At 40.0% G+C, this 27,987-nt stretch overlaps 2 protein-coding genes across 3 annotated transcripts in view; one reads left to right on the top strand and one right to left on the bottom strand.

The window, feature by feature from the left end:
- Window positions 1-20,852, top strand: part of IGFBP7 (insulin like growth factor binding protein 7) — a 27,728-nt gene extending 6,876 nt beyond the window's left edge. Inside the window, exons 2-5 of the mRNA XM_039345235.1 lie at window positions 12,969-13,078; window positions 18,348-18,464; window positions 20,089-20,212; window positions 20,680-20,852. Of these exons, the coding sequence (XP_039201169.1) occupies window positions 12,969-13,078; window positions 18,348-18,464; window positions 20,089-20,212; window positions 20,680-20,699 (371 nt within the window). The 3' untranslated portion in view covers window positions 20,700-20,852. The remainder of the gene's footprint in view (window positions 1-12,968; window positions 13,079-18,347; window positions 18,465-20,088; window positions 20,213-20,679) is intronic.
- POLR2B (RNA polymerase II subunit B) overlaps window positions 20,844-27,987 on the bottom strand; it is a 23,193-nt gene continuing 16,049 nt past the window's right edge. For both annotated transcript variants that reach the window (XM_039345233.1, XM_039345234.1), the window contains exons 17-25: window positions 27,469-27,565; window positions 26,537-26,631; window positions 25,936-26,186; window positions 25,736-25,825; window positions 24,008-24,115; window positions 23,061-23,174; window positions 22,811-22,971; window positions 22,223-22,418; window positions 20,844-21,112 (exon numbers count right to left, since the gene is read on the bottom strand). In XM_039345233.1, coding sequence (XP_039201167.1) covers window positions 21,023-21,112; window positions 22,223-22,418; window positions 22,811-22,971; window positions 23,061-23,174; window positions 24,008-24,115; window positions 25,736-25,825; window positions 25,936-26,186; window positions 26,537-26,631; window positions 27,469-27,565 — 1,202 coding nt within the window. In that variant the 3' untranslated portion in view covers window positions 20,844-21,022. The remainder of the gene's footprint in view (window positions 21,113-22,222; window positions 22,419-22,810; window positions 22,972-23,060; window positions 23,175-24,007; window positions 24,116-25,735; window positions 25,826-25,935; window positions 26,187-26,536; window positions 26,632-27,468; window positions 27,566-27,987) is intronic.

Here is a 27,987-nt window from a genome sequence, read left to right as displayed (position 1 = left end):
GACCCTTCAGATGTTTTTAGGCTTATTTCACAAAGCTTTTTGAAATGTCGCCTAGCTTTCTTTGGCACTAAAACTTCCAGGACAAGTTGTCCTCTTAAATTCCAGAGATTTTTTTTGAGTTTTTAAAGTGGAATGCAGATAGACTTATAAGACAGAATTAGTCAACCAAAGCAGTGTCAGTCTGTGAAAATAAATAGCTCTCTCTTCCCCTCCGATCCCCACATTACAAAGTTTCTGCTAATTTCTTTCCTTTGTTTTTGTCTGGGTTTATTTTTATTTTTCATTCTGCTTTTCTTTTCTTTCTTTCTTTTTTTCTTTTGAGGGTGGTTCAAAAGAACTAAAATTTGATTTTTTTTTTTTAGTTTTTCCCTTGATGGGTACTTGAATGGGAGATTTTCATTGTTTCTCAGAGCTATAGATAGGCTCAGAAGCTGGAAAAAAAAATCCCAGAGGAAAGTAATGGCAAGCAATTTCTGCATTTCCTGCCAAGCAAATAACATGAGCCAACTTCCATTCAAACAATGCTTGGTTTCTTTCATAGAATCAAAAGCTAGTTGGGAATTTATTGGCTTTTTTTCTCTGATTTATTTCAAAATGAAAGGAACAGTTCCTTCCTTCTAGCATTATGTTGGAGGGGGGAACTTGCTTTCAAATGCTTTCATGGCAGGATTCCAGCTAAATGTTAGCTTTATGGCAGGGGTAGGCAACCTTGGCTCTTTTATGACTCGTGGACTTCAACTCCCAGAATTCCTGAGCCAGCCATGCTGGCTCAGGAATTCTGGGAGTTGAAGTCCACGAGTCATAAAAGAGCCAAGGTTGCCTACCCCTGCTTTATGGGATATTAAGGAATCACTCTTCTTCAACATCAGCCTGAGCTATCAGATCTGCGCTGCAATATTCTGGAGGACCACTACGTGACAGCAAAGAGTTTTGATCCAGAATTCCACAAGAGATGGTAGCCTTAACTTCAACCCATTGGACTTGAGAAAGGACTATCTTGATGAGTCAGTTTGCTGAAGTGGTTAAGATGCCAGGTTAGAAACTTGGAGACAGTGAGCCCTGTTCTTCCCATAGGTACAAAGCCAGCTGAGTGACTTTGAGCCAGGCACCTCCTTTTAGCCCTAGAAAATGAAGTTAGAGCAAAGTAAACTCTACTGTTCCATTGCCTGGGCAAGTGAGATGAATGACGTAGTTTGAATTCTGGGAAAACTGCAATAGGAGAAAGATGTGCTGCAGCAGTTAAGTAACAGTTAGATAGTTATGGAATAACAAACAGGCAGCTGAAAGTCCTAAAGGCAAATCTATTACCTAAATAACAAATGGATTTTATAGCAGATGACTAGAAACTGCAGCTTGGCGGAACAACAATCTAGCTGATTGTGATAGGTCATCAAGGCTACTGCACACGTGCATGCAAATTGTGTACTGCACAAAGGTACCATGACATAGAGCACCATATAATGAGACTGGTAGTAGTCCAATGCCACATTGCAGAGTGCCAGGTTGGGGGAGGGAGGAGAACCCATCCACTTACTATTCCATTTGTGTCTGTAGAAGAAAAGGGAGAACAAAGCACTAGGAACCCACAACTGCCACATGATGTGACTTGACATTCTGGTGCAAAAAAACATTTTGCATAGAGGTATTTTAGAAGCCAGCAGCATTTCTGGTCTAAAAACATTTCTAACCCTTTTCACTCTTGGTGGCTTCCCCTAGTTCCCCATGCCCTTATTCCTTCCCAACTTGGTTCTTTACTACAATACAAAAGGCTGGACAGTAGATCTCTATTTGATCTACAATGTACCAACAACAGTTTCTGGATTAGCCCATTGCCTAACTAGTAATAATTTAGTTTTTACATTGCTAAATGTAAAATATTGCTAAAATGTAAACATTGCTAAAAATGTTTTGGGGGATTCTTGAGAGAATGATCCTGGCTCTGTATACAAATTGTTGGGTTGCACAAATACTGAGAACTTTAGTCATTAACCTTGGTCTGTGTTACCTTCTGTCTAGGCAACTGGCCTTAGGTAGCACACCTGAATAATGCTATTAGAAAACAAAGTAGATCCATTAGGGTGAACGTTTGCCCATCTGTGTTGTAAAATAAGATTGGAAGTAGAAATGAGGATATGTAGAAGGTTGCCTCTGAAAACAGTTGCTCACACTGATTTTTTTTTCCTCATATTTTTCCTCACACCAAATCCTGCTGTCATGTTGTTTGTTTTCCTACCTGCTCCCAGCTGCCTACCAGTTCCAAATGCAACGTGGAGCACGTAAATGTATGAAGCAATAGGACTAGGCTATGGAATGAGTAACCCTCTCCATTGTTAATTACTAATACGTTACTAAGCTAAAAAAGAGTTGGATAGGTTTTTTCATAACTCTCAATAATACTTGCTGTAATGGAAGAAGAGGAAAAAATGTGCAACTTTTAAAGATTCCCCTCTACTCTCTAATATATTATTACATTGTTATGTTTAATAATCCTCTAAGCATCTCCATTCTTTAGATGTATTCAGTGACCTTTGCTGAATCAGGGTTTGGATTATGCTGAGTCCACAAGCTTCCTGGTTTATGTGGTTGCTTTTTTCCATTCTTTAAATCCATGGTGCATTTGCATAGGGACCAAACATTTATACTCTGTAAATATATGTCTAAGAAAACAATCCACTTTCTCTAACTGACATTGTTTTCTTGCAAATTACGATAATCGAGTCCAAAGAGGCCTCCTCAGGAGATCCATTTGCTGGCCTGATTTGAGGAGGCGTTCAAATTGATTAGTTTCCCAGATGCTGTAACATATTCTCACAGTAACAAATCTCTTTAATCTTGTTGCTTTCTTTCAAGAAAACCTGATAGTTTGTGAGCCATGGAAGGGGTTATGTTTTTGGAATTAAAAACAGTAAAGAGTTCCCACAGATAGATGAAGGACGAAGAAAGCAAAATAACTTGTACATTGGAGATAGTTTTTCTGACAATAAAGCCACAGGTGTGTTGTCAAAGGTTCCATATCACTCTTTAAGACAGAAGTTCCTGAAAGTTTACTAGAACCTGCGGATAATTTTCAGTCACAACAGTTGAACTTTGTGAATGGAGTCAGTGTCAGCTGCAGAAGTTTATTCAAGATGTTTCTCCTTTGAATTATAACAAATTATTGTTTACATGCTTTTCAGTAAAGCTGCACCAAGCATTCAAAAAATTTCACATCTGGATTGGTTAACTGAAAGAAACCCTCATCCCTAGCTGACATGGCCAATAGAGCAGTCATGGGAACTGCAATCCAGTATGTCTGGATAAACATGGATTGGGAAAACCACTTTTGTTTTTATCTGCATTAGAGAAGACATTTCCCCCCAGCTATTTTCCAGTAATCATCTCACAAGACTAGTAGGTGTATATCCATTAAGCCTATTTTTAAGTCTAGTCATAAAAGTTCCAGATCCAGTATATATTAGTGCTAATCTTAGGCTTCAATTAATAATCATAGCAGCAGCATATTTTATTTTATAATAATAAGCAGTAGGGATATTACTGCAATCAGTGTAGTAGTTGATATCAAATTGACAAGTTTGCTTTAAGACTGACTGAGCAAAAGAGGTGTGTTTTGAATACAAGGCATGGACAGATAAATTGTAGAGATGGAAAGACTTCTGGTAGCTAAAGCCAGACCTGGGTTCTAAGAAGTTGAGACTCTGCCTGTGGTCCATTAACTCAGCATACTACTGAAATTTGGCAGAACAGCAGAATTTTGACTTAGTAAAATAAAATTATTGCACATTCCCCATATATATTGAATCATGAACCCATTGGGGTATAGTAAGGTCTTAAACAGAAATTAAGATCTCTTCCTGGGAATCACGCTGAAGTTTTAAAAATCTTCAAGCAAAACTGCTTCATGCAAACATACAAAATTTGAACCCAACACGCTATGATAGGCTGCTGATTGAAAGCAGCTTAAATATCTTCTTGTATCATTATGAAAGCATTCCAAAGGGGGAAATATGGTTATTTGGGGCTATTTTTCCAAGTATTAAAAGCATGATTGTCATCCTCAGGGGATAGGAAATGAAACTTATGGAACAATTCCACAAGCAGCAGGATGTTAGCGGAGCATTTGCATCCTGTTGTGTTCTGCTCAGAGCCATAATTGTAAAAGCCTACACTGTTCTGTGTTATTAGTTGTTCTTCTACTGTACAGGACACCTGAAAGGTAAACATATTCTCTGCCATTAATGATGACTCTTCTGTGACTCTGTTCACTTACCCATTGCAGAAAAGCATCTTTCCCCCCCCCAATTTGCCTTTATTATCTAGCAGAGCTATGAAAGCCCATGCTTGGTTCTCTTAGGTCCAAAGTTTTGGTATGGAGAATTCCAGATGAATGTATTCAGTTACATTCTCTCAAGACTCCTACTTGAAAAGCTAATTTTACCTGAATAAGGCATAGGATAATTGTGAGTGACTCCCTGTTAATATAGCTCTTTAGTAGTCTAAAACACAGCATCCTAGCCACCAAGCCACCATGTCCCTCAAATTAGGCAGGAGAAAACCTAATGAATAAGTATTTTATTGAAAATGTAAAAAAGCTAAGAAGAAGGAACAGTATTCTTTTTATATTTCTCATCTCTGCTTTTTAGTACAAAGCAAATCCTTCCTATCAATATTAAGACAATTGAAGAAGATACACATGTATCTTTAAAAATAAATAAAACATTCATCTGCTATTTAACATAGGACTGCCTGAAATACCGTAACAGGCATTGAATGCAGAAATGTTTTATAACTTACAACCAGAGCTGAAATGAATGTCTGAAAAATTAACACCACCTTTTCCAGCATAATTTATGCAATGAAAATCTACTTCTTTCTAAGAAGAGATTGTAAGACCAAAGGATAAGAGAGAGAATCCTCTAAAGTTTTTAATCAGGAGGAGGCACATCAAAGAGCAAATCATATATTAACAATAAAAGTAAAAGTTTAGTGGTTGTATTTAGAAGCCGTGGTGGCACAGTGGTTACAATGCAGTATTGCATGCTAACTTTGTCCACAGCCTGCAGTTGGATCCCAACCAGCTCAAGGTTGACTCAGCCTTCCATCCTTCCAAGGTTGGTAAAATGAGGATCCAGATTGTTGGGGGCAATGTGCTGACATTTGTAAACCTCTCAAGAGAGAGCTGTAAAGCACTTTGGGGCAGTATATAAGTACTATTGCTATTGGTATGGTTATTGCGTATATTTCTTTGCCTAGATGTGCCCCACAGCTGATCAAAGGTCTTTTTCATGGTTGTGTTAACAGACATTTCTCCAGTCCTTGAGTCAGCAGAAAAGTTAGCTGCCTAAAGTAATAACTCTGACTCTTCAGCCCATTCTGCCTCAATAATGAAGCCAGCCAGGAATGTTGTTTTTACAACTTCAGTGTGGGACAGATTATTATTTTATTTCATTCCTTCCCTAGGCGTATGTGCTGCCTCACTCATATCTGATTCTTTGCAGCTTATAAAACCACCGCTCAATAATTAGGTAAAAGTAAGATTCAACAACAAAATCCCCAATGCCAAGGGCTGTTGCATATAGAACATAAACTCCAAAGACCTGCTGAAAAAAGTAGGTGTTAACAGCTTTGCAGAAAGCCAAGAGATCCTGAGCTCATCCGATATCAAAGAATGTTCTGGCAGATTGATGTTCTTCTAAGCTGGGTGAGACACCATTGCTGATTGCTGGAGACATGGGAGTAGAGCACAGCCAGCACATTCCTGCTTTCTGCCAGAGTACTTCAAGTAACAGTGAACCCTTCCTTCCTTCCTTCCTTCCTTCCTTCCTTCCTTCCTTCCTTCCTTCCTTCCTTCCTTCCTTCCTTCTTTCCTTGTGTGGATGCACCTCCAGAGTCAGAGTGGTGTCCTTGGAAGCCACCACTCTGACAATTATCAGTCTCTGCCTCATTTTAATGAACCTCTCAAAATGGGAGCAAGAACCACATTTTTTTGAAAATGTTGCTGGAGTTTTAAAGCTTGCTACTTCTCTTCTGCAGCAATCCCAGGACTGAGTTTTGCCAGTCTCCAATACCTTTCTTTTTATTCTGAGGCACAGCCCAAGCCATGAAAACAGCATCACTGACAAAATGCCTTTCCTCACAGCAGAAACCACAAATTTTTCAAACTTCAAGGGAACAGCTTCTAACAGTTCTTTTTCCTCTTTAGAAGTAGCTGCATAAATACCCAACAAGAACTTGGAAAACACTGATCAGGCATTAGGTGAGCAGATGCCTCCAAAGAAGCCTAGAAACCCATCCTTCCCCTAGCCCCAGCCAGCATAATAATCATAGAGGAGAGTGCCCAGTGAGATGGTGGGAGAGTGCATAATCACAACAGTCTAAAGGGGCTAACCAAGCCCTGATTCCATCATCACAAACTGTAGACAACTATGGAGATGGCCTTGAAGAAGGAATTCAGCCACTATTAGATAAACACCAGCTATATGTGGGAATGACTTTGAGAGACAGAAGAGCTACAGAGTAGACAACATTCAGATTAGAGGCCTGCGGGAGCCTGTGGGAGGAATGGGAGTTTGGCAAATATCTCAAAAGAATCCTTCTTAGCTTCTTTGACTGAAAAGGCAAGAGGGGAAAGATCAACTTTCAGAATTGCAAGATTCTTGTTAATGTAAATGTACAAAAAAATATAAAGCTGGTACTCCTGGGTGTGCATCTTATCTAAGGCTGACACCAGCTTAGTCCTGGAAGGGAGGAGGGAGTAAGAAAAAAAGTCAAGATCTCCTTACCTTGATTCTCTATGGCAGGGGAAGGCAACCTTGGCTCTTTTATGACTTGTGAACTTCAACTCCCAGAATTCCTGAGCCAGCCATGCTGAGGGGAAAGCGAGAGGTTTCCAAGCTGAGCCATGTTGGCTCAGGAATTCTGGGAGTTGAAGTCCATGAGTCATAAAAGAGCCAAGGTTGCCTACCCCTGCTCTATGGTATAAGTGTCTAGGTGGGGTGGGGAAGAGAGGGAAAGAATCTTTGTCAAGCTTTCAAGATGTTGTCTTCTTATTCTGCATCAATAACAGAAAGCTCCAGATGACCTTAAGGTGCCTTGCTTCTGGCTACGGATGAGATGAAAACAACAATATGAAAATGTGTTCTTTAAAATAATTATTGGGACATCTTTGGGCCATCTTAGTAGGAATGAGGATGGGCACTTTGTCTATCAGCATGTTTCTGAAACTATGTTCCACTCAGAATTAGAGCTCCCCAAACAGCTTGACATTGTTCCATGAAGGCTTTTAATGGTTTTCCCCAACTACAACCAAGACCAGGTAACCAATCAGGAAGAATGTTGTAATGACTACAGGGCTTCCATTATCAAATGAATCATGCATAGTTTGTAGTAAAGTGTTAATGATGCATAAATGAAGCATGCATTTATTTTAAAAGTTTTCTTATTTTTCCCCTTTTTATGAAAGAAATAATCATTTAATGTCCTCATAAGGGGCAAGAGGAAGAATGTGCTTGGTGCTTCTTGGTGTTGAAAAGTTTAAGAAATAATAATCTATTTGGAAACCAGAGTTATAGTAGACCCAGTTTAACAATATACTAATTTCACCATTAAACATATACTGCCCAAGGACCGGTGACTGAAATGCTTACTATAGGAATATAACAGCTCTCAGGGGGAAATGGGTATAATGTTCATCATACAAAAGTCCTGAGAACTATGCATATTTTAATTTCCCAGAGAGATCCCAGCAGGTCTGAATTCCTTTCCGCCTTGGGAAGGCTGTAGATCATAGGCTTCCTTATGATTATAGAAGGAATAAAAAGCTGTCCCCAATTACTAAAAGTATTTCAAATGTCTTGGGAGTTGAATTGCATTTAAATTAAATAGAATTAGAAGTATAATATTCAACATTCACTAATATGTCATCTAGTTCCCCCAAAATCAAGACTTTTAGAGATATGGCAAAAGAAGAATAACATGCCACAACCCTTTCCCCACAGCTGAATTGAAGGGCCATCCATCAATCCTTGCCAACAAACTACTATACCAACCTAACATTTGTTGTCATCACTGAAGATTAGTTTCCTGACCCCATAGCATAGCCTCTGCCTTGGCTTGCTGCTGAATGGTGGCATTCTGATGTTCAGGTTGTAGAACAAGTTAAGCAAAGCCATTTCCTAAAATGCTATAATTGGCAGATAGTCTTCACGAAGGGCTAGACCACAGGATTAGCAACAACCAAAACTCACTATTTGGAGAAGCCTACTAGAATGACCAGTCACTGGGGCTGGGGAGTTGCTCAGTAAAGTAGAAAAGCTTCTCCACTTTACCAGGTACATTCCCTCTCCTTAGTTATTCCCTCAAGGAAAAAGAAGGAAAAAGAAGAAAGGAAAAGGAGGAGAGTGGAATTGTGGATAAGTACCAGGAAACAAATGTATGGTATATCCTTTCTCAATGTGTTCTGTGCTGTAATAATAGAACAGAGATGTGCGGGTGATCTGGCTGCAACATCAATAGAATAGAGCAGTGCTTTTTTTCTAAAAAAAAAAAAAAAGAAAGAAAGAAAGAAAGGTGCCGGAACTCACACACATCATACAACCTGCCTTTCCTACCCTACAAGGTTCCATCCCAAAAAGGTGCCGGAACTCCGTTTTGGGTGTCCTATGAGAAAAAAAGCCCTGGAACAGAGAGTAAACTGTTCTCAGCAACCCTGGAGAATCACTGATTCTGGAAATGAGATTTGGACAGAGGACAGAAAGAGAGAGAATCAGTACTATATTTATATATTATCTATACACTAATGGGAAATACACTATGATGTTGCTTTTAGATTTCTATTGTGTCCAAAATCTTCAGAACAAGACTTTAACTGACAGGATTTCTAAGAATTCCTTCAGGCAAAGCATTTCTAATGGACCTTCTTGCTCATGGAGGTTCTTCTTACCAGAATTGCTGGGAGCTAAAATGGGGCTTTGTGCTGTTTTGTGGTATTATTTGTAAATCATTTTGAGTTCTTGAGAAACATAAGCCATTTTTACAACATGGACTTCCCTAAATAATTATACACATAATGTATCTGGACCAGAAGCCCTTGGGACTAAATTCTAGCAGAGAGTAAAATATAAATGGATGCTATAGAAGATCCAGCTTTTCATTAGACTTTTTAAATAGGGAGAGGGATGCCATTTTATTTTATTTTTTATTTTTTGAGGCATGAGATGGTTTTCATCCAGTCCTGCCTACATCAATCACACTTTCTTTCTGAGGATAATCTGACTATGGAATGGGATGTTTAGGCACGGACCCTTGGCCGCACCTACTTCACCCTCTGCCATCTATCTCAGCCCATTTGCAGCCAGCTTTCCTCCTTTGTTGGCACTACCCCGGCACTTCTCCACAGCCCCTGTCTCTCAACTCCTGGCCCTTCATCCCTGCCCATTCACCCAGACACTGTTTGATCCAGACCTTTGGTGATACCCCTCCCACAATGCCAGAAGCCAATCTGGCCTTGCCATTCACCTGTGCAACATCCCTGCAACATCAGAAGCTATGCTGGCCTTTCCGTTAGTCTGTGCACTCCCCCCAGGCTCCCCCAGCTCCCCCCTGCAACACCAGAAGCCGTGCTGGCCTTGCTATTAGCCTGCCACTACCCCCCAGCTCGCCCTCCCTCGCAATGCCAGAAGCCACACCAGCCTTGCTCCTCCTCCCCTCTTTCGTTGGAGCTGACTGAGTTGCGAGCCAACCTGTCTTTGTGAAGCCCTCTTGAGGGGTCCCCCCAACACACTCTCACCTGGCTGTCCCCCCAGTGGCCCCAGCTGCTGCTACTCCTGCAGCCACTTCCCCTCCTTCTGGTCCTGGTGAAGGATCTGCAAGGCCCCAAACCTTGCAGAGCAGCTGCAGTACTTTTTTGTGCCCCCGCCACAACCTCTCTGATCACCCATAGCCAATCGCATGCTGCTCCCACATCACCATTGCTTCTGCCTGCCACCCGATTGGCTGGGGGCTATTTGTTCCATGCAGCCAAAGGCCGGTCAAACAGTGTCTGGGTGAATGGGCAGAGACGAAGGGCCAGGGACCCATTGGCCATGGAGAAGTGTCGGTGGGGTGCCAGTAGAGAAGGAAAGCTGGTTGTAAGTGGGTTGAGACTGGTGGCAGGGGGCGAAGGAGGCATGGCCAAAGGTCCATGCCTAAACATCCTAAACCCCCTGAGTACAGGTTAATATTAGCAGTTTCTTCTAAGATGTATACCAAGTGGTCAAATTAGACAAAAAGCTCAGAACTAGGTCACATTGCTTTCGTGAAAAGCTCCTCCCTCTCATAAATATCATCTGACTCATGATACTTGGATGTTTTCTGCTGTGAGCACTTTATCCTATGCTGAAAACTGTAGGAGCTTTGAGTTGGAAGGTCTGTCTCTTCCCATGGTAATAATGTACCCCAGGGATTATTTTCTCGCCAGTGCTGAAGCAGAATAGAACAAAAGGTCACAGCTATGCAACTTCAGCTAAGCCAAAGAAAAATCTAGTAATTCTAGCCAACAATCGCAAGAACAGCAGCTTGTCTCATACTGCATAAACCTTGATCTTATACAGGCATGTTGGTAGATGTCTCTGAATATCAATCTCCCTAAAGCATACTACAAATATGGAAAAGGGAAGTATATTGCAGGTTCTATCAAAGGCACAATACAGTAGTGCTTACAAATAGGAAACAGCCATTCCTTTTTGCCTATCTCGATTCTGTTGCTTAGGTGATTCTTAAGCAAGAAATTCAATAGATTTCTTTTCATGGTTTAGGAACAGATTGGGCATTGCTCAGTCAGTCTGAATGAATATTGTTTCCAGATTACTTACAGGATTGCCTGTTCCCTATAGTTTCTGCCTATTCCTGCTGGATATGGTAGGATGGGCCCGGTTTGGATTCCCTTGGTGAAGCAGTGTCACCTGGTGTTGCCTCAGACGCATGCTTACTCTTTATAGTGCCTGCATTGTGGAAGAGCCTCCTCCAAAGATAGAGAAGCAATGGCCCTAACTCCTATTCACCTTCAAGAAAGACCTGGCTTTTCCCCTAGGCATTGGGGTAGACAACCTTGGCTCTTTTACGACTCGTGGACTTCAACTCCCAGAATTCCTGAGCCAGCCATGCTCAGGAATTCTGGGAGTTGAAGTCCACGAGTCGTAAAAGAGCCAAGGTTGCCTACCCTTGCCCTAGGCATTGGGGTTAGTTAGGATAATGATAGAGTTGGCATGGGATAACTGGTGGATGGATGGGATATTTTAGCAGGGCCTCAACATATTTTATTTTAAATGTTTTTTTTTTAATTTCATTATGTTTTTATTTTGTTTGTCATCTAGAGTTCCTTTTGGTACTTGGGTAGCTACAAAACTTTGTTAAACGAATAAATGTCTATGACTATCAGCTTCAGCACTAGAGACAAAGCCAAAACAGCTTTTTATATCTTTAAGCTGAAGCTTTATGGAGAGAATAGGTCGCCCTTTGAAGTAATCCTGATAAAAAGCCCAATCCATAAGTACCAACAGCATCTTTATTGTAAGGCTACAGTAGCAGGATCTTGCAAGTCTCTCTTTCTTTCTTTCGTTCTTTCTTTACTTTTACTCCCTAGAAAACTAGGGAGGGCCCCTTGTGAAATGCTTCCCAGTCCCTTTTCTTTCTGTGAGCTGTTACCTTTTGCATGATGGTAATCTAGGCTGCTGTTCTTCTTCCTGTCTCTCAAGGTCATTCCCACATACCATTCCAGAGCAACAGTTGGGCTCAGCTTTAGTTTTTGAAACTTGGCAGAACAAAAAAGTAGTGGCAAGGGAAATGTCCTGAGTAATTGCTTGTTGTTTTAAGAGCAAAGTGTGTTTTCATTTCAGGATTGAGATGGGCCTTTAAGTTTTGAAATGTCATAACAGAAGTTCCTGAAAACAAACTTTGTTGATATTTAACTTCCTGTTGGGAAGTCAACTATGGACTGGAAAAATAGTTATGTATGGATTGTTCTCTATCGGTGTCTGATTTTGATGCTGATGTTTGAAAATATTGCATACTTATGAACATTGTATGATCATAAGATAGCCTTGCATCAGCTTCCTGGTTTGTATAGCAGAATTGAAAAGCACCTATACATAACCAGAATATAAGATACAACTCTTTGGTCCTTATTAGTGCTATGTTTTATCTCTCACTCACATCTTTCTCTCCTACTTGCTTTTTGAAGCTTCCTCGCCCATTGCCCCCCTTTTAATGTTTATATCCAGTGGGATTTGTACAGCCTCCTTTTCATTGGTCACAACAAAAACTTTGATATCTAAGAATAATTGTCACATATTAATAATGGTACAAAAGAGGAAGTGTTGGCAAGAGGAGGTGACCAGATCTCAACGTGTCAAGCAGCCCTTGTCGAAATTCTCTCAATCACAAAAGGGGAATAGCATCCCCTCAGTCTTCTGGCTTTCTCACAACAGTGGCCTGCCTGCCTGATTATCCTAGGGGGACACAAAAGCAAGAACTCAACTAGTAGTTCTATTTTGAAGTGCAAGTAGTCTTCCTTATATATTCAGCAGCATCAAGAAAGATTGACATTCTTTTGAGGGCAGTTACAAGATATAGTCCAAAAATCAAAGAACTTCTTCAGATGCCCCCCAAGGTCCCAGGCCTGCCCTGAATGAGATCCCCTTCCCATTTGAAGAGCAGACCAAAGCCATCACTCAAATCAAAGCCATACCAAAAACTGCTTCCCAAAGTCTTCTCCTTGTCCCAGGCAAGGGGGCTGGACAAGCAGAGGTTTAAATCCTCTCAGGACAGATAAAACAAGTTGAAAGAACCAGGCTTCTGAGTATGATCACCAGCTAACCGAGAGGGATTAGTTTCTGTTAACAATTTTTGGTTAATAATAACATTGCTTCTATTTCACAAATTCATGAATACACTGTTTACTCTTTTAAAAGGATTCTTTTTATTATTATTTCTAGGCCCATCCATTGTGACCCCTCCTAAGGACATCTGGAATGTCAGTGGAGCCCAGGTTTATCTGAGTTGCGAAGTCATTGGAATTCCCACTCCAATTCTCATCTGGAACAAGGTTAGTGACAACTGGGCAAGTTTTGAAGATGATTCACCAGAAGATTTTCCTGGAAAGCTTCATTGGAATAAATGAGTGCCATGCCAGCACCTTGCCAAGTTCATGCACATAAATGAAGGGTCTCCTAGATTCCTTTTATAGCGGTGAGTCATATGCAGAAATTCCTGGAGGATGTGCTATTTGTAATGCTTAAGGGCACAAAAATGGTACAGAAATAGAATGTTATAGGTAACTGTGAGAAAAAAAGAGAGAACAGTTCATCATATTAATGGCTCATTTAAAACTATTCCAAGTACAAATGCAAAAGGATTAGAGTATAGCATAATGATATATGAACTTAGGTATGTGGTAGAAAGTGCTTTGTCAAACCAAACTTTCTGCAGAGCCTTGGAAATGTTACTTAAATTATAGAATGTTCTTTTCAAAAAAAACAACAACAATGCAATGAAGAAATCTAGTTCTGTTCTGTTCTGTTCTGCTCTGCCCTGCTCTGCTCTGCTCTGCTCTGCTCTGCTCTACTCTACTCTTTTTCCCATTCCTTATTCTATTCTATTCTGCTCTGCTCTGCTCTGCTCTGCTCTGCTCTGCTCTGCTCTGCTCTTTTTCCCATTCCTTATTCTATTCTATTCTATTCTGTTCTGTTCTATTCTCTTCTATTCAGAAATAAAATGTTATAGGTAACTGTGAGAAAAAAAGAGAGAACAATTCATCATATTAATGGCTCATTTAAAACTATTCCAAGTACAAATGCAAAAGGATTAGAATATAGCATAATGATACATGAACTTAGGTATGTGGTAGAAAGTGCTTTGTCAAACCAAACTTTCTGCAGAGCCTTGGAAGTGTTATTTAAATTATAGAATGTTCTTTTCAAAAAAAACAATGCAATGAAGAAATCTAGTTCTGGATTCAGTTCTGTTTATCCTTTTATATGAACTCTGTTACACTTCACCATATTAGGTCTTTAAAAGGAGCAAGTACTGAGGAATGACTTGAACAGAATGCCAGTGTATTTCAGGAGACCTTGAAATATTTCAAGCAACAAACACAAGGCCTATTTGTGATGCAGATTTCTTTGTTGCCCATGAATGAAGAAAATAGAGGAACTAGAAAGGAGTTGCTGCTTCAGCAGAATGAAATCAGATAATATTGATGACCTTGACTTGTTTTGTAGTAGCTGAGAATTTGAGCCGTGTTAGAAAGTCCTTGATTTACCCATTTTCTCAGCTTCCAGTGTCTCCAGTCTCTTCTTAGACATTAATTTAGCTTGATTTTATTCATGAGAAGTCAGAATTTCAGGACGTGCTTCTGGATGTCCAGAAAGTTAGATAGTCAGTAGGGCTATTAGATCTGGGCTGTAAAAATCCAGTTAATTGCTAGCTCATAGTTCCACAAATCGGAAATAACTGATTTAAAGTCAGTGACAGGGATGTTGGCTTCAAACTAGATTTTAAGCTGAAAATCATATTTGCAGAGATGATAACTCAGGTTTAAACAAAATATTAACATCTAGTCAAAGCCATTTCCATGACTCACTAATTGTGCAATTAATGTGCACTATTTATGACAACAATTAAAGTTCAGAAATGAAGGCTTTTATATTATCATACGTATGTTAGAGGAGAGTAAAAACATGTTTATTTCATGTAGTAGCTCTGTACCTTTTAATCAATATGTACTTGTGGTAGCTATAGAAAATAATGGGAAACAATGGGAGAAATTATGCTGGGAATAACAAAGGTAATATAGAAGTGGTCATCTCAAGTGCTGCTGGTAAAACAATGAGTAGTGTGATGTAAAGTTTTAGATTAGAATATGACCAATGAAACCTAGGATTTTTTTCCACAGCACGTAATTCAACTTTAGAAGATGCTATCGTGAGGTGTGGTGCTGGTTACCAGCAGGGCTGGCGGCTTCAAAAAAAAGGGGTTGGACCGGTTAATAGAAGTCATGGAGATCAGTAGCTTTAGCCTTGTGGCTGCATCTGAAAGCCTTCTGTTGGGAAACTAGCGCGCTTCTTTGTCCTGGTGGCTGGCCACTGTGAGAAAAGACTGCTGGACTATATGGGCCTGGGCTAAAATCCAGCAACCCCTTGCTTAAGTCTTTAGCTAGGTTTAGATCCAACCTCAGCCATGGAAGCTCATAGGCTGGGCTTTCGGCCAGTCATTCTTTTTCACCTTAGCTCCCTCATAAGACTGTTGTGATGGGGATAAAATGAAGCAAGATCTCTTAATATAGAAATTAATTCATCTCTGTATTATGAGATGAATAAAATTAATATATGTTAAAGATAATTACCTTGAAGTACTGCACAAGAGGCAGGTTATAAAGCAGTAAAATGCCCAGGGCTTTTTTTCTCATAGAATGCCCAGAACGGAGTTCTGGCACCTTTTTTGGATGGAACCTTGTAGGGTAGGCAAGGCGGGTTGTATGACGTGTGTGACTTCCGGCACCTTTTTTTTTTTTTTTAAGAAAAAAAGCACTGGAAATAACTATTTTCAGAATAAGGAGAAAGCAAAGGAGCCTCATGTCCTAGAGGGCTCCAGATAACCAAAATTTTTACTATGGAGAGGCCTAAGTTACCATCTGATTTCTCAGGATTTGACATGAATTTAAAGTGAGCAGGACCCAGAAAGTGTGTTCTTTCTTTCCAAATTCAAACCGCCCTTGCCATACTTGCCTTTAAATAGGCCTTGAAAACCTGGCTCTTGCCTCAGGGATGAGGGTTGGGCCCTTTCAGTTGGATATGGCATGAGAAATAAAGCATTTATTGTTTTCCCTTTGGGCAATTGCCACCTATCTAGGAACTATTATGTTTCTAGGTCAGGGCTTTTCAACCTTTTCACCCATTGTACCACTTTTAGGATATGGCATTATGAGTACCACCAGTTGCCTAGCAAGGTGTCAAAAACTTGATGACACACACACACACACACACACACACACACACACACACACACACCGAAAAAAGGAAAAAAGTGATAAAGTACAGGTAGTCCTCAACTTACAACAGTTCGCTTAATGACTGTTCGAAGTTACAATGGCATTGAAAAAAGCCACAGCCAAGCAAGACACCTGCCTGCCCACCCAGCGGTGCTCTTCCTCCTGTCCAATGTTTTCATTGTTGTAAGCATTTTTATTGGGGATTGGCAGCGGAGGTGGGGTGGGGGGTGTTTGGTTTTTATTCCACCCGTCTGCTGGGTGGTTGCAGCAGGTTTTGGTCACTTCACATGACCCTGGGACACTGTGAACGTCATAAATATGAATCAGTTGCCAAGCATCTGAATGTAAATCACAAGACCCTGGAGATGCTGCAACATTTCAGCTGACTGGTGCTTCTTCAGAGCTCAGCAGAAGTGCCACTATCAGCGCTGGGCTCCAGCTGGAGCCTGGCGTTGATCCTGGTGCTTCCACTGAGCCCTGACAGCCCTGCAGCTCCAGCCATCTCTTGCTCAGGCTTATGCAGTGCTGTTACCAGTTCAGCTCATTCCCCTCCCCCGCTACCACTGTTCTAGGATGGTCGCATACCACCCGCCAGGTGCCAATGTACCATAGGTGGTATCTGTACCACTGGTTGAAAAGCCCTGTTCTAGGTTTCTTCCTTTTTTTCATAAGAAAAAATGAGAGAGGAAGACGGATAGATGGTTTTGGATATGACATCATGGGTGTACAATATTTCAGATGCAGATTGAAACGCAAGGCAATAATGGGAGGATTGAATGGAAGCTGAGCTGTTAATTAAAAGACATAATAGTGTGGTTACAAAAATAGGATTTCAGATGGTAACTCTTACAAGGGGGCTATTTTCCAAGACATGTAACAGGGAGAAGCAAGAGAATTACAGAGGCAAGAAAAGCAGGATTATTTCATCCCTTCTGCCCAGAAACCAACTATATTTGGTTCTTCCTCAATTGTTACAAGAAGCAACCTAACCTATTTCGACTATAATTTTAGGAACTGGTGCCTGTGTTTGCTTCTTTCCATTTTGCACCCCTCTATCCAATGCAATCTTTTCTTTTACTAATATGTCAGGAACCATATTAAAACTGCTATTTATAAATCACTCTTTGACCAAAGAGAAGGTTAAAAGAAAATGTTAAGTTACTCAGATGTCCACAAAGTGGTTGTGTTTGATTTGTGATCCCTTACATCAGCTCCCACAATTCTCTCCAGTAGTTTGACTACCACGCTTAATAGAGTTGGCTTCCAGCTGATCGATTGCAGGGAACATTCTTGCCTATTTTTGGCAAGAATATGGAAATAGGTTTTGATCTCTCCTTCTAATTTAGTATTCCTTCGTGGTCTCCCATCCAAGCATAAACCAGGTCAGAACTTGCCTAGCTGCCCTCTGTTTGACCAACCAGTTATGGAGAATCGGCTCTCTTCTGGCTCTTAGTACTTCTAAATTATTGCCTTGCTTGACCCTTCTAACTAAAGGAGATAGAGTGATACCAATTAAACTACCAATCACAAATACTGTACTCATTTCAGTATTCCAACTTTCTGATCGATAAGCTTTTTGTCAGAAGGGAAAAGCATGAAAAATGCTTGTTGGCCATGCTCAAGGGGAATTTATATGTTTTTAATATTTTTGTATTATTTAAAAGATTTCTACAATTCTGGGCAGCTAACCACAGTGATAAAAACATAAGGAAAGGAAAGACTATTTTGATTTGAATTCTTGAACTCACTCGTTCTCTTACTTACCCAGTGAAGGAATGAATTTCTAATGCTTGGGCGATAAAGGGCCTAGGTAATAAAATGCGCATCTCCTCCTCCGTAATGAAAACACAAAACTAGCAGATAATTGTTTATATTCCCATGGCTGCTTTTCATTAGTCACACTGGTTACTTTCTCTTTGGGCAACTGGTAGCTCTCCCTACAATATCATAAAAGCAATTCATGTTTTTTTTTAAATGCAGTTCATTGTATAACTCAGAAAAAGTTGCTTTTTAAAGAAATATTAATCTATTCTAAAACCCATTGGGTCTCTTGAAAATAATTTGTGCTCTTAACTTAATTCAGTATAAAAAATCTGAAATGTTTTAACTATATGGTATATTAAATATTCAAGTTCAATCCTGGCTAGTACAAAGCTCTACCCACCCACCATTCCAAGTCTTTACTCCTATCAGGGATATCCAACCTTGGCAACTTTAAGACTTATGGCTTAATTCCTCAGCATGACTGGCTGAGGAATTCTCAGAGTTAAAGTCATGTCACCAAGGTTGGACACCCCTGATGCCCATCTTTTCTTCTCATATACAGGTAACAAGGGGACAGTATAGTGTCCAAAGAGTGGAACTTCTTCCAGGAGACCGAGACAATTTAGCTGTTCAGACTCGTGGTGGTCCTGAAAAGCATGAGGTGACAGGGTGGGTATTGGTAAGTAAAATTCTCTTTCAAGTTAAATTGTTATTTTGAGAATTTTGCAGCAAGCAGAGAAATAGGTTTTTTCTTCTTGGAGGTTAGTTGAGACGATATGTTGGCAAATGAAATTTTGGATTTCTTGGTTGAATGACTAGCTTTCACCTAGGGACTAGTATATAATGTATTATGGCTATGCCATCAACTGTCCAATTTGTATGCAAGTTTAGTGAAGTGGAGGCCTGCATCTATATACTGACAGTATTACATCCAGATGTAGACCTCAGATCCAAGGATAGACCAAATGCAAACAGGGAGGCAGGTACCATCTATCAAAATATGTTATAACAATTAGAAAAGTTATGAAATACATGGAAACTTTAAGAAATATAATGAAGTGCTTCCCTTTACTACTGTCAGTTAATTTATTCAATTACATGCCACATTTTTTTTCAATTTCTCACATCCATGCGTGCACACACACACACAAAGTGCTTCATTTTTTATTATCCTGAATTGATCAGGGAAGGACTATTGACTTAATATCTTCCAAAGCAAAATGCGAAATCCAACTATGTTCAGCATGTAAAATGAGGTAGCTTTGTCCCATGTCATTTGTCCTTTATACCAAATCCACTACAAAATGCAGAGGTAGAATGGTTAAAAAGTACTTACCACATGAAGATCAAATCATTGTATCTGCTAGTCTGCACTTCTTATCATAAAAAACTTCTTTTTCCACAAGGACACTTAATCCTATCCGAAAATATATGCTAAGATTTTTTGGGTAAGGCCCAGAGTGTTTGTTTTCTGATATTCACCAGTTGTGTTTCCTACAGGAATTTCATTTTGGGGCTTACTAAATCAAGCTGTGCAAAGGGACTTGTTATTGTATATTACAGTGGACTGCCATAGTCAAAATCGAACTGTGAATATAGACTGTTAGAATCCAAGTAAACATACATTCATATATATACTTCCATGTCTATCTCTATGTACCTTCCAGCTAACAGCATAAGAGAGATGCAATATAAGAAACATCCATCAAGACAAGAAATCCCTGCCACTCTCAATTCTATGAGAACTTCTCCATGAAAATGGTGTCCAGAGCTGCTTATCTGTTTGTAGAGGGTCCATCATGTCTGTCTTCTCCCCACTCCATATAAGACAGCTGGGACAGGGAGAGATCAGTAAATATAAGGCTGAGCTCTTAGCATCTGATAATACTGTAGTCTTTACGCTCAAATGCTTTCCACTGATAACAGCAATTGCTGAAGCTGTTCTTATTCCTTTTGGAATTAGTACATGATGGAGACATAACAGAGCCATGGTGGTGCAGTGGTGAAAATGCAATATTGCAGGCTAACTTATTGCTAGGAGTTTGATTCTGACTGGCTCAAGGTTGACTCAGCCTTCCATCCTTCCGAGATCAGTAAAATGAGGACCCAGATTGTTGGGGGCAATATGCTGACTCTGTAAATCACTTAGAGAGAGCTGTATAGCACTATGAAACAGTATATAAGTCTAAGTGCTATTGCTATCGCTAACAAGTTTATTTAAAAAACACTGAAGGCCATAGCATGTATGATACAAGGATATTGTCAACAACCTTGACAATTAACTATGACTTCTACTCCAATAGATATCTCCATTGAGCAAAGATGATGCTGGAGAATATGAATGTCACGCATCTAACTCTAAAGGAGAAGCCACAGCTTCTGGAAAAATTACTGTGGTAAATTCCTTAAACGAAATACCTGGAAAAGGTACGTAGGTCTACTTAAGCACTCCCTTCTATTGGATCTGATTAAGAAAAATCAAATGGCTTGGGTTATTAATTGGTAGCATATTTTGTCATGGTTTGTGACCAAAATAAGTGTTTCACATCTTTGTAGGCTTCAATTGGCTTAATATATTTATTATTGTAAACCATCTCTCCAACGAAATTTTTGCTCCATCTGGTGGTATCACTGAATCCCTTTTACGTCCCCTACTACCAGCAGCCTTTGAAAAAGAAATCAAATACAGAAAAAAAGTTTGCTTGCTTGTTATCTATGATTTTAAATGAATATGAAATAACTGTGTAGGAAGAAGGAACTGTTATCTATTTCTGCTCTTTTTCTTGCTTCAAGGAAATACCTTTGATTATTTCTATAGCAATTCATTTCTCTGGAATGCATCTCAAGAATAACATGTTTTCTTAAATTAAAGCACACTTTCATTTTTTCTGTAGGTGAAAGTACTGAACTGTAAAAGGTGAACCATATATACTGCATATTGAAAGACAGTGCCTTTCGTCTATAACAAGTTTATTTTTTGGACAACTCACAATCAGCCATGGCTCTTGTAGTCCCTTAATTCCTACTATTTTCGCTGTAATTCCAATAAAGTATTAAGTAAATGTCAGGAAAGACTTTATTTCTATTTACATAAAACATGAAATTCACACATTCATAATCTGAAGAAAAAAAACTTCCAATAAAACACACCTGTTGGGATTTAAAACACATTTAAAAAGCAAGTTTAAAGCAGGCAATATGAATTTCAAGAAAAGAGTCAGGCGAATTGTTTGAAGACTACACACTCAGCATTCGAGGTGCAATACTCATCGACATCAATTCTTGGAAAAGTAGTTTGCAGGCATATGGCATTCTCACCAGAGAAATCTGAAAAAATGAGATCGACCTATGTTAGCAAAAACCTTTCATTCCAGAAACATTCTATATCTTTACTTTAAAAAAAACCCATAGGCGGAGTTAGAGAGCTCAGATAAAGACAGCAAGTGAAATAATTTTTAAAAGGCTTCAAAGACTGTGAAAGTAACAGTGATAAAAACATCTTTGGGAACAAGTTGGGAGATGTGAAAAAACTTAGAAAGACACTGCTTAATACTGGTCAAGCTTCACTGGAGAGGTGTGATGGAGTATGTACCTGGAGGAGCAATGCAGGAGAGTGGCAACACAGAGCTTTGCCAGAGAGAGGCAGAGAGTAAGAGACTGCACAGTCCCAAGTTAGATGGGGAGGGGATAAAAAGTTCAGGATAGCCACGTTGTAGAATCTCTCGGGATATAACTAGCATGTTAGTAGGTTGTAGATTTAGTTTGGCAAAGTTCTGTCTGTTAGCTGTAATCAAGTAGAGCACTGAACTTGGTTGGATTTCATTATGTCCTCTCTGGGTTTGGGCCTGACAGAAGGCCTTCTATGTACAGCATGCTACAGACAAGAAAGCTAAGTTCTTCAATGTCAACTCCCCCCTTACCTGGGTAAGGAAGGACCTTAAAGATAATGCAACCACTGAGGTATTAGGGGTTCCAGGACATTGAAGTGTACATTGAACTTGCTCTTGACCTCCAGCCAAACATTGCTTGAAATCTGAGTCCCCCCCCCTCTCTCACTCACTCACACACACACACACACACATTTACATGTCAATCTGAAGTGGAGTTTGGCATCATCATAGTTTAAGTATTAAAGACACACTTTAAAAGCAAAGACTATTACAGCCAGGAAAATAAAATGACATTTTGTAATACTGTAAGACAACAGCAATTTCAGCATTTTAAAATTCATTGGCATTATTTCAGAAATTTTCCTAACTCTTCTGAATGCTCTCCCTCCTGCAGCCAGTGACCCTGATTATATTGGATTCATGGTACATAACACAGAGTGGACAAGTATTGGAAAAGTGCCTCAAGGTGAGACAAAGATAAAATTTAAAAGAATGAGAAAAAAGAATGAAATGGAATGGGCAGCATTTTCCTACCGCCTTTACTTACCTGTGTCTTATTACGACAACCCCTGCATTCGTAGGTGTGGGTCCGGGTGTTTGCTATTGCCATTAGCCCACACAAGTTGCATACATGAACCTGATATGGATCTGAGGCTTCAAACAATCTTTCCCTTAGGAACTGCGCTGCTCCATGAGCAATCTGACAGTCTCGCTCCATCTCTCCAAAACGAAGACCTCCATCGCTGGGGGAGGGAAGAAAAACCAAGTCCACTTCCTTATTTTTCCAAGTTAGAGGGCTACCAATTGGACAGCCCATTATTCCTGTCCCCAATTAATGTAAGAAACTACTAAAGGAGAAGCCAGCTCATGTACTAAAATGCTCCTAATGAAATGAAGTCTTAAAAAACAAAATATACCAAAAGAAGTGCTAGATATGCACATTGTCAATACAAGACAGACCAAGAAAAAAAAAGACAATCTATTTCTCTACAATATATTTTAACACTCCCATTTGGGCTCCTGGCATTTTTGGTCTTATGGCATTTCCTAGTAAGATTTCTAAGGATTATGGCTTCAATCCTTTACTGAAATAAAGACAAACTGGAAAGCATAAGAGCAGGCATCTATTTCTTACCGAGATCGACCCTCCATAGGTTGCCTGTTAAGGATCTGAATAGGTCCTCTTGCCCTGGAATGAATTTTATCATCTACCATGTGTTTTAGTCGCTGATAATAAGTGGGGCCAATAAAGATCTGCGATGTGATTTTGCGGCCAGTAAAGCCATTGTACAGAACCTGCAAGAAGTAATTGCTCCTGTTATAATAGCATATCAGTGCAGGGAGCAGACAGAATGAGACTTATCATTGCCCTTGCATCGGATTACCTCATTTCCTCTCAGATGATACCCATAATCAGAGAGCAAGTTTGAAATCTTCTGCACGTTGACGGCATCATTAAAAGGTGTAGCATCACCTATCTCCCCTTTATTTGCTGATACCTGGAAAAGGGGAAGCAAAGACTAGCAATTATTTCAACATTCCTCATAATAATTGCCTAAAATGAAACTGGGAAGATTATATTCTAACTCCTGTTAAAGTGTAGAGCTCACAGAGTCGCTTTACTTAAACTGAAGGGCTTCTGCAAGTCTAAAGTCAGAGGAATGAGGACTAGGTAGTGCTTACTCTGAGTAACTTGGAGGAAAAAAGTAAACATATAAACTAAACAATAAAAGGATTTTAAATCATATTATGCAAATTTAGAGGTTGTATTTCCCCAGCATCTTCTAGAGCAGTGGTTCTCAACCTGTGGGTCGGGACCCCATTTGGGGTCGAACGACCATTTCACAGGGGTCGCCAAACAACGCAGTCCGCCATTTTTTTCCCCCTTTTCCTTAGCTGTACTACTCCCTTTTATTCTATTGGCTTTTGAGAGCCAATAGAATAGACTCTCTTGAATAGAGTCTAATTCTATTGGCTTTCAAAAGCCAATAGGAATTGTCCAGGCTGTCTCTGCCCTGCTGAGCCTGCCAAAAGTCCCATTCTGCAAATGGTGCTGCACCAGTTGAGTAGTCCTCGACTTACAACCGGCTGAGTAGTCCTCGACTTACGACCGGTTGGGGGTCGCGGCATTAAAAAGGTTGAGAACCACTGTTCTAGAGTAATGCCACGGGTCAGAGAGTTAGCTTTTTAATTTAAAAACAAAATGGCTTCAACTTGCAAGAGATTAAAAACAAGCTGATTCAACCTTGGCTGGCTAGAGACAGAGATGCCCCTGGAAGCTCTCAAAGAAAGCCTGATGGAGAATATCTCAGTTCCAAGCAGCGAGACTTACCTTTCCTTGAAGACATTCAATCAAATGGCCAATGGTCATTCGCGAAGGGATAGCGTGGGGATTGATAATTATATCAGGAGTGATACCTTCACAGGTAAATGGCATATCCTAAAAATGAAAACAGATCAGAATCACACCATTTTTTTTTCTTGATCATAGTTGGCTTAATCTCTAAGCCTTGCTGTTTTGTTTTGTTTTTTGTATGATGTAAGTCACAAAATAAACTATACAACTTCTTTCTTCTGTCAGGTATTTGATTTATTATGAATTTCCCACTATCTACCATACTGTATATACTCATGGATAAATTGAGAGTTTTACATGAGCTGAGGTGGCGCAGCAGTTAGAGTGCAGTACTGCAGGCCACTTTAGCTGACTGTGTTCAGCAGGTCAGCGGTTCAAATCTCACCGGCTCAAGGTTGACTCAGTCTTCCATCCTTCCGGGGTAGGTAAAATGAGGACCCAGATTGTTGGGGGCAATGTAAATATATATATACATTGCTTACTGGTGTACACCGCTTAGAGAGTGCTTGCACTTAAAAGCGGTATATAAGCCTCATAAATAAATAAATAATAAATGCCATTATACACTTACAAAAACTGAATCTGGCTTATCTGCAGAGGGGCTTATCAATGAGCAAAGGTAATTCTTGTTTAGCAACCACAATTGAGACTGGCAAATCAGTCCTTAAGCAAAGCGGTCCTTAAATCAGAACTGTGCTTACAATTTTACTCCAGTTTACGCTTGCTTTGTAACAGGGGTGTCAAACTGGCGGCCCGCAGGCCGGTTTCATCATACTGAAGCCACACCCACCCCATTGCTGGCAATATAAAGAGTCGCGATAAGTCACGACATGTCACGTGACGTGGCGAGTTTGACACCCGTGCTTTATAACATCAGAAGGATACAATCCTAAACAGCTGAGTGAGCCCAAAGAGCAGGAAAAGTTTCCAGAATTTGACTCTCAAGGAAGCTACAGAAAAGGGCAAACGCTAAATCCTCTTTCCTTCATTCCTCACCCTTTGGATTGCTCATCCCAGCACTGGGATAATTAGGAAGAGAATTTATGTTTGTATTTACTTTCATTGGAGAGGGATTACATGGGAATCAGCAGTCTGAATAGAACAGGAAACGTAATAAATTGGCATTTGGCATATTTCAGGCCTGATTTAAAAGCCTGGCGATATCCTACATGGCCTAAATAACCTCAAACCAATGTCCCTTCCTTTATATGAATTTTTCCTCGATCTTAAGGCTCTCCTTGGTACAGTATTTCAAATAGGTCCTTTTCAGGGGAAGCACAGATTCAGAACACTTCATCCCACATAAGAAGTTCCCACACTGACTTAAATGCATTGTTTTCTGCTATTTTACTGTTAAGCTGTTTTGCTGGCTAAAGATTGTAATAAAATTGATGTAATTGTTAAAGTGGCTTGATTGCATGTGAGCACAGATTTCAAAAAATCAGGGGTAGGCAACCTTGGCTCTTTTATGACTCGTGGACTTCAACTCCCAGAATTCCTGAGCCAGCCATGCTGAGGGGAAAGGGTTTCCAAGCTGAGCCATGCTGGCTCAGGAATTCTGGGAGTTGAAGTCCACGAGTCATAATAAAAGAGCCCAGGTTGCCTACCTCTGTGCTAAATAATGTAAAAACCAAGACATTATTTCAAATCCAATCATCTAAGCATGAAACCCTCTACATCAAAAGCAAAATTGAAGGCATTTACCTCTTGCCTGTATTGGATACCACAGGTACCTTTCTGACCATGTCTACTAGCAAATTTGTCTCCAATCTGTGGTATTCGAACAGACCGTACCTGGAGAGATTAAAAAAAAAAGAAAAGAAAGAAAGATAGTGTATTATACCAACTATTCACAAATGCTGGATTTATTCTTGCAGACACATTTGCATGACTCCTATACTTACTCTTATTTTACAAAACTTGTATCCTTCCTGGTTCAAGGTAATCATGACCTGGTCAACTATACCAGTTTCACTGGTCCGTAGAAAAGTGCTGCAATCCCTTTTGGTGTAGCGACGATTGGTGCTCTCCAGTTCATCTTCATTCTCCGGCAAAGTTACTGTCTTGCCAATGATGACATCATCTCCTGAGACGCGTACGCCAGGTGCAATCAAGCCATCATCGTCCAGCTTGTCATAGATGGCATGCCTCATCCCTGAGAAAAGAAGAAACTATTACATGTTTCCAGATCAGGGCTTCGGCTTGTTCCCTTTTCTAATAGGATAACATTTCAAGGATGATACTCTTTCGTTTTTACTCCGGTGCCATTCTGAATTCAGAAAGAAAAATCCACTTCTGCTTTTTAGACTAGTGGTACATATGAATAACTCTGTTGCCATCAGTGACAATGACAGGTTAGATAGGATCACTCATTTATAACCCCTGTAAAATCATATTCTTCTTTGCAAATAGCATAAACATATGAAACTTAGGAAATTCTATTACTGAGCAGTTATCTACTGTCCCCATCTTCACGGTGTATTCCTGGTCTCTGTCTATTCTTACCCTGGCATGTTTCACGGCTAGGTTTCTCAAACACTTCTTCTTGGTCGTATCCCTTTTTGGACTCCTGTTCTTTATAAGAGCGATAGAACACAGATCTAATGGAAGAGAGAAGGAATACCATCAGCTCCGCGTCAGACAGCACTCTTTCAGTTCAGGTTAAGACATGATCTAACATTCTTCAGCTGAGCAGCAGGACAAAACATGATGACATGTTGACATACATTAACAAACCATCCACTGGAGTTAAGAGATTGGAAGCCTATGGACTAAAACAGTGATGGCGAACCTTTTAGAGACCAAGTGCCCAAATTGCAACCCAAAACCCACTTATGTATCGCCGGGTGAGCATGGCCCATTGGGTGGGCGTGACCCATTGGGTGGGCATGGCCCATTGGGTGGGCGTGGCTGCGGTAACGGCAGCCTTGGTGGGACTAAAAAGTTCAATCAATCCATTCCAACTTTGCGAGATCCTTTTTTTCCCTGCAAGTTGAAATTGATTGAACCTTTTTTTTTTTTTTTTTTTTGCACATGGCGGCGGAAGCCTAAAGCGAAAAGGTTTTATAAAACCCAGCTGAGGGCCTAGGACTGGGGCGACAGTGTGCGTGCCCACAGTGAGGGCTCTGCATGCTACCTTTGGTACACGTGCCATAGGTTCACCACCACAGGACTAAAACCACCACAACTAACCTTTAATCTAAAAGTGGAGCAAAAAGATGAGTTTCTGACAAAAAACGAAAAGAAAAATACTTGATGATTAATTCCTACAAAGAACATACTCCGCTGAAGTGAAATATTTGATACAACAAACCACTGCAAAAAGCATACTAAGAATGCTTCAAAGCTAGTGGCCTATTTCCTACAAGCATGCAAAATATTTCTTTTAACAGGGAAATAGAAATGTGGCAAAATGTGAAATGTTTAACAAGCCAAACCTGAAAAAACCTCTGTCAACAGCAGAGCGGTTCATGATAACAGAGTCTTCTTGATTATATCCTGTATATGAAGCTATGGCGACTATAGAGTTGATGCCTGTAAAAGATTCAAGAATACACTTCAGTTATCTTATACACACATTCTTTTCACTTTACAGATTGCCAAATAAGCTCTAATTTCTCACTAGTTATATGCTGTTTTCTACAGCATGATGGGATGAGCATATAAACATACCCAGTGACCTCCTAAGGAGTAACCTGGTGTTATCAACAGAAGATAGTTTTGTGTGGAGCAGGCATGGAATTTGCTTAGCGTTTCACGTGTTCCTTCAACCACGTCCTTGTGAATTGTCTCCAAACCCTGTTCTCATTTGCTATCCATATTCAAAGACTGGACCATCTTGAGCATAAACATTCTAAGAATTTAAAACTGGCTAATTAGATCATAGTTGAAACTTTTATAAGTATTTTATGCTTGTTAAAATTGAAAAACAAACAGTGCCTTCTTTGCAAAATGTA

The sequence above is a fragment of the Crotalus tigris genome, unplaced genomic scaffold (assembly GCF_016545835.1).
Source record: "Crotalus tigris isolate CLP2741 ecotype Arizona unplaced genomic scaffold, ASM1654583v1 scf7180000017946.1269602, whole genome shotgun sequence".
NCBI classification, from domain to species: Eukaryota; Metazoa; Chordata; class Lepidosauria; order Squamata; family Viperidae; genus Crotalus; species Crotalus tigris.
Note: the sequence above shows the minus strand (reverse complement) of the source record. Positions and strands in the feature narration are given on the sequence as shown.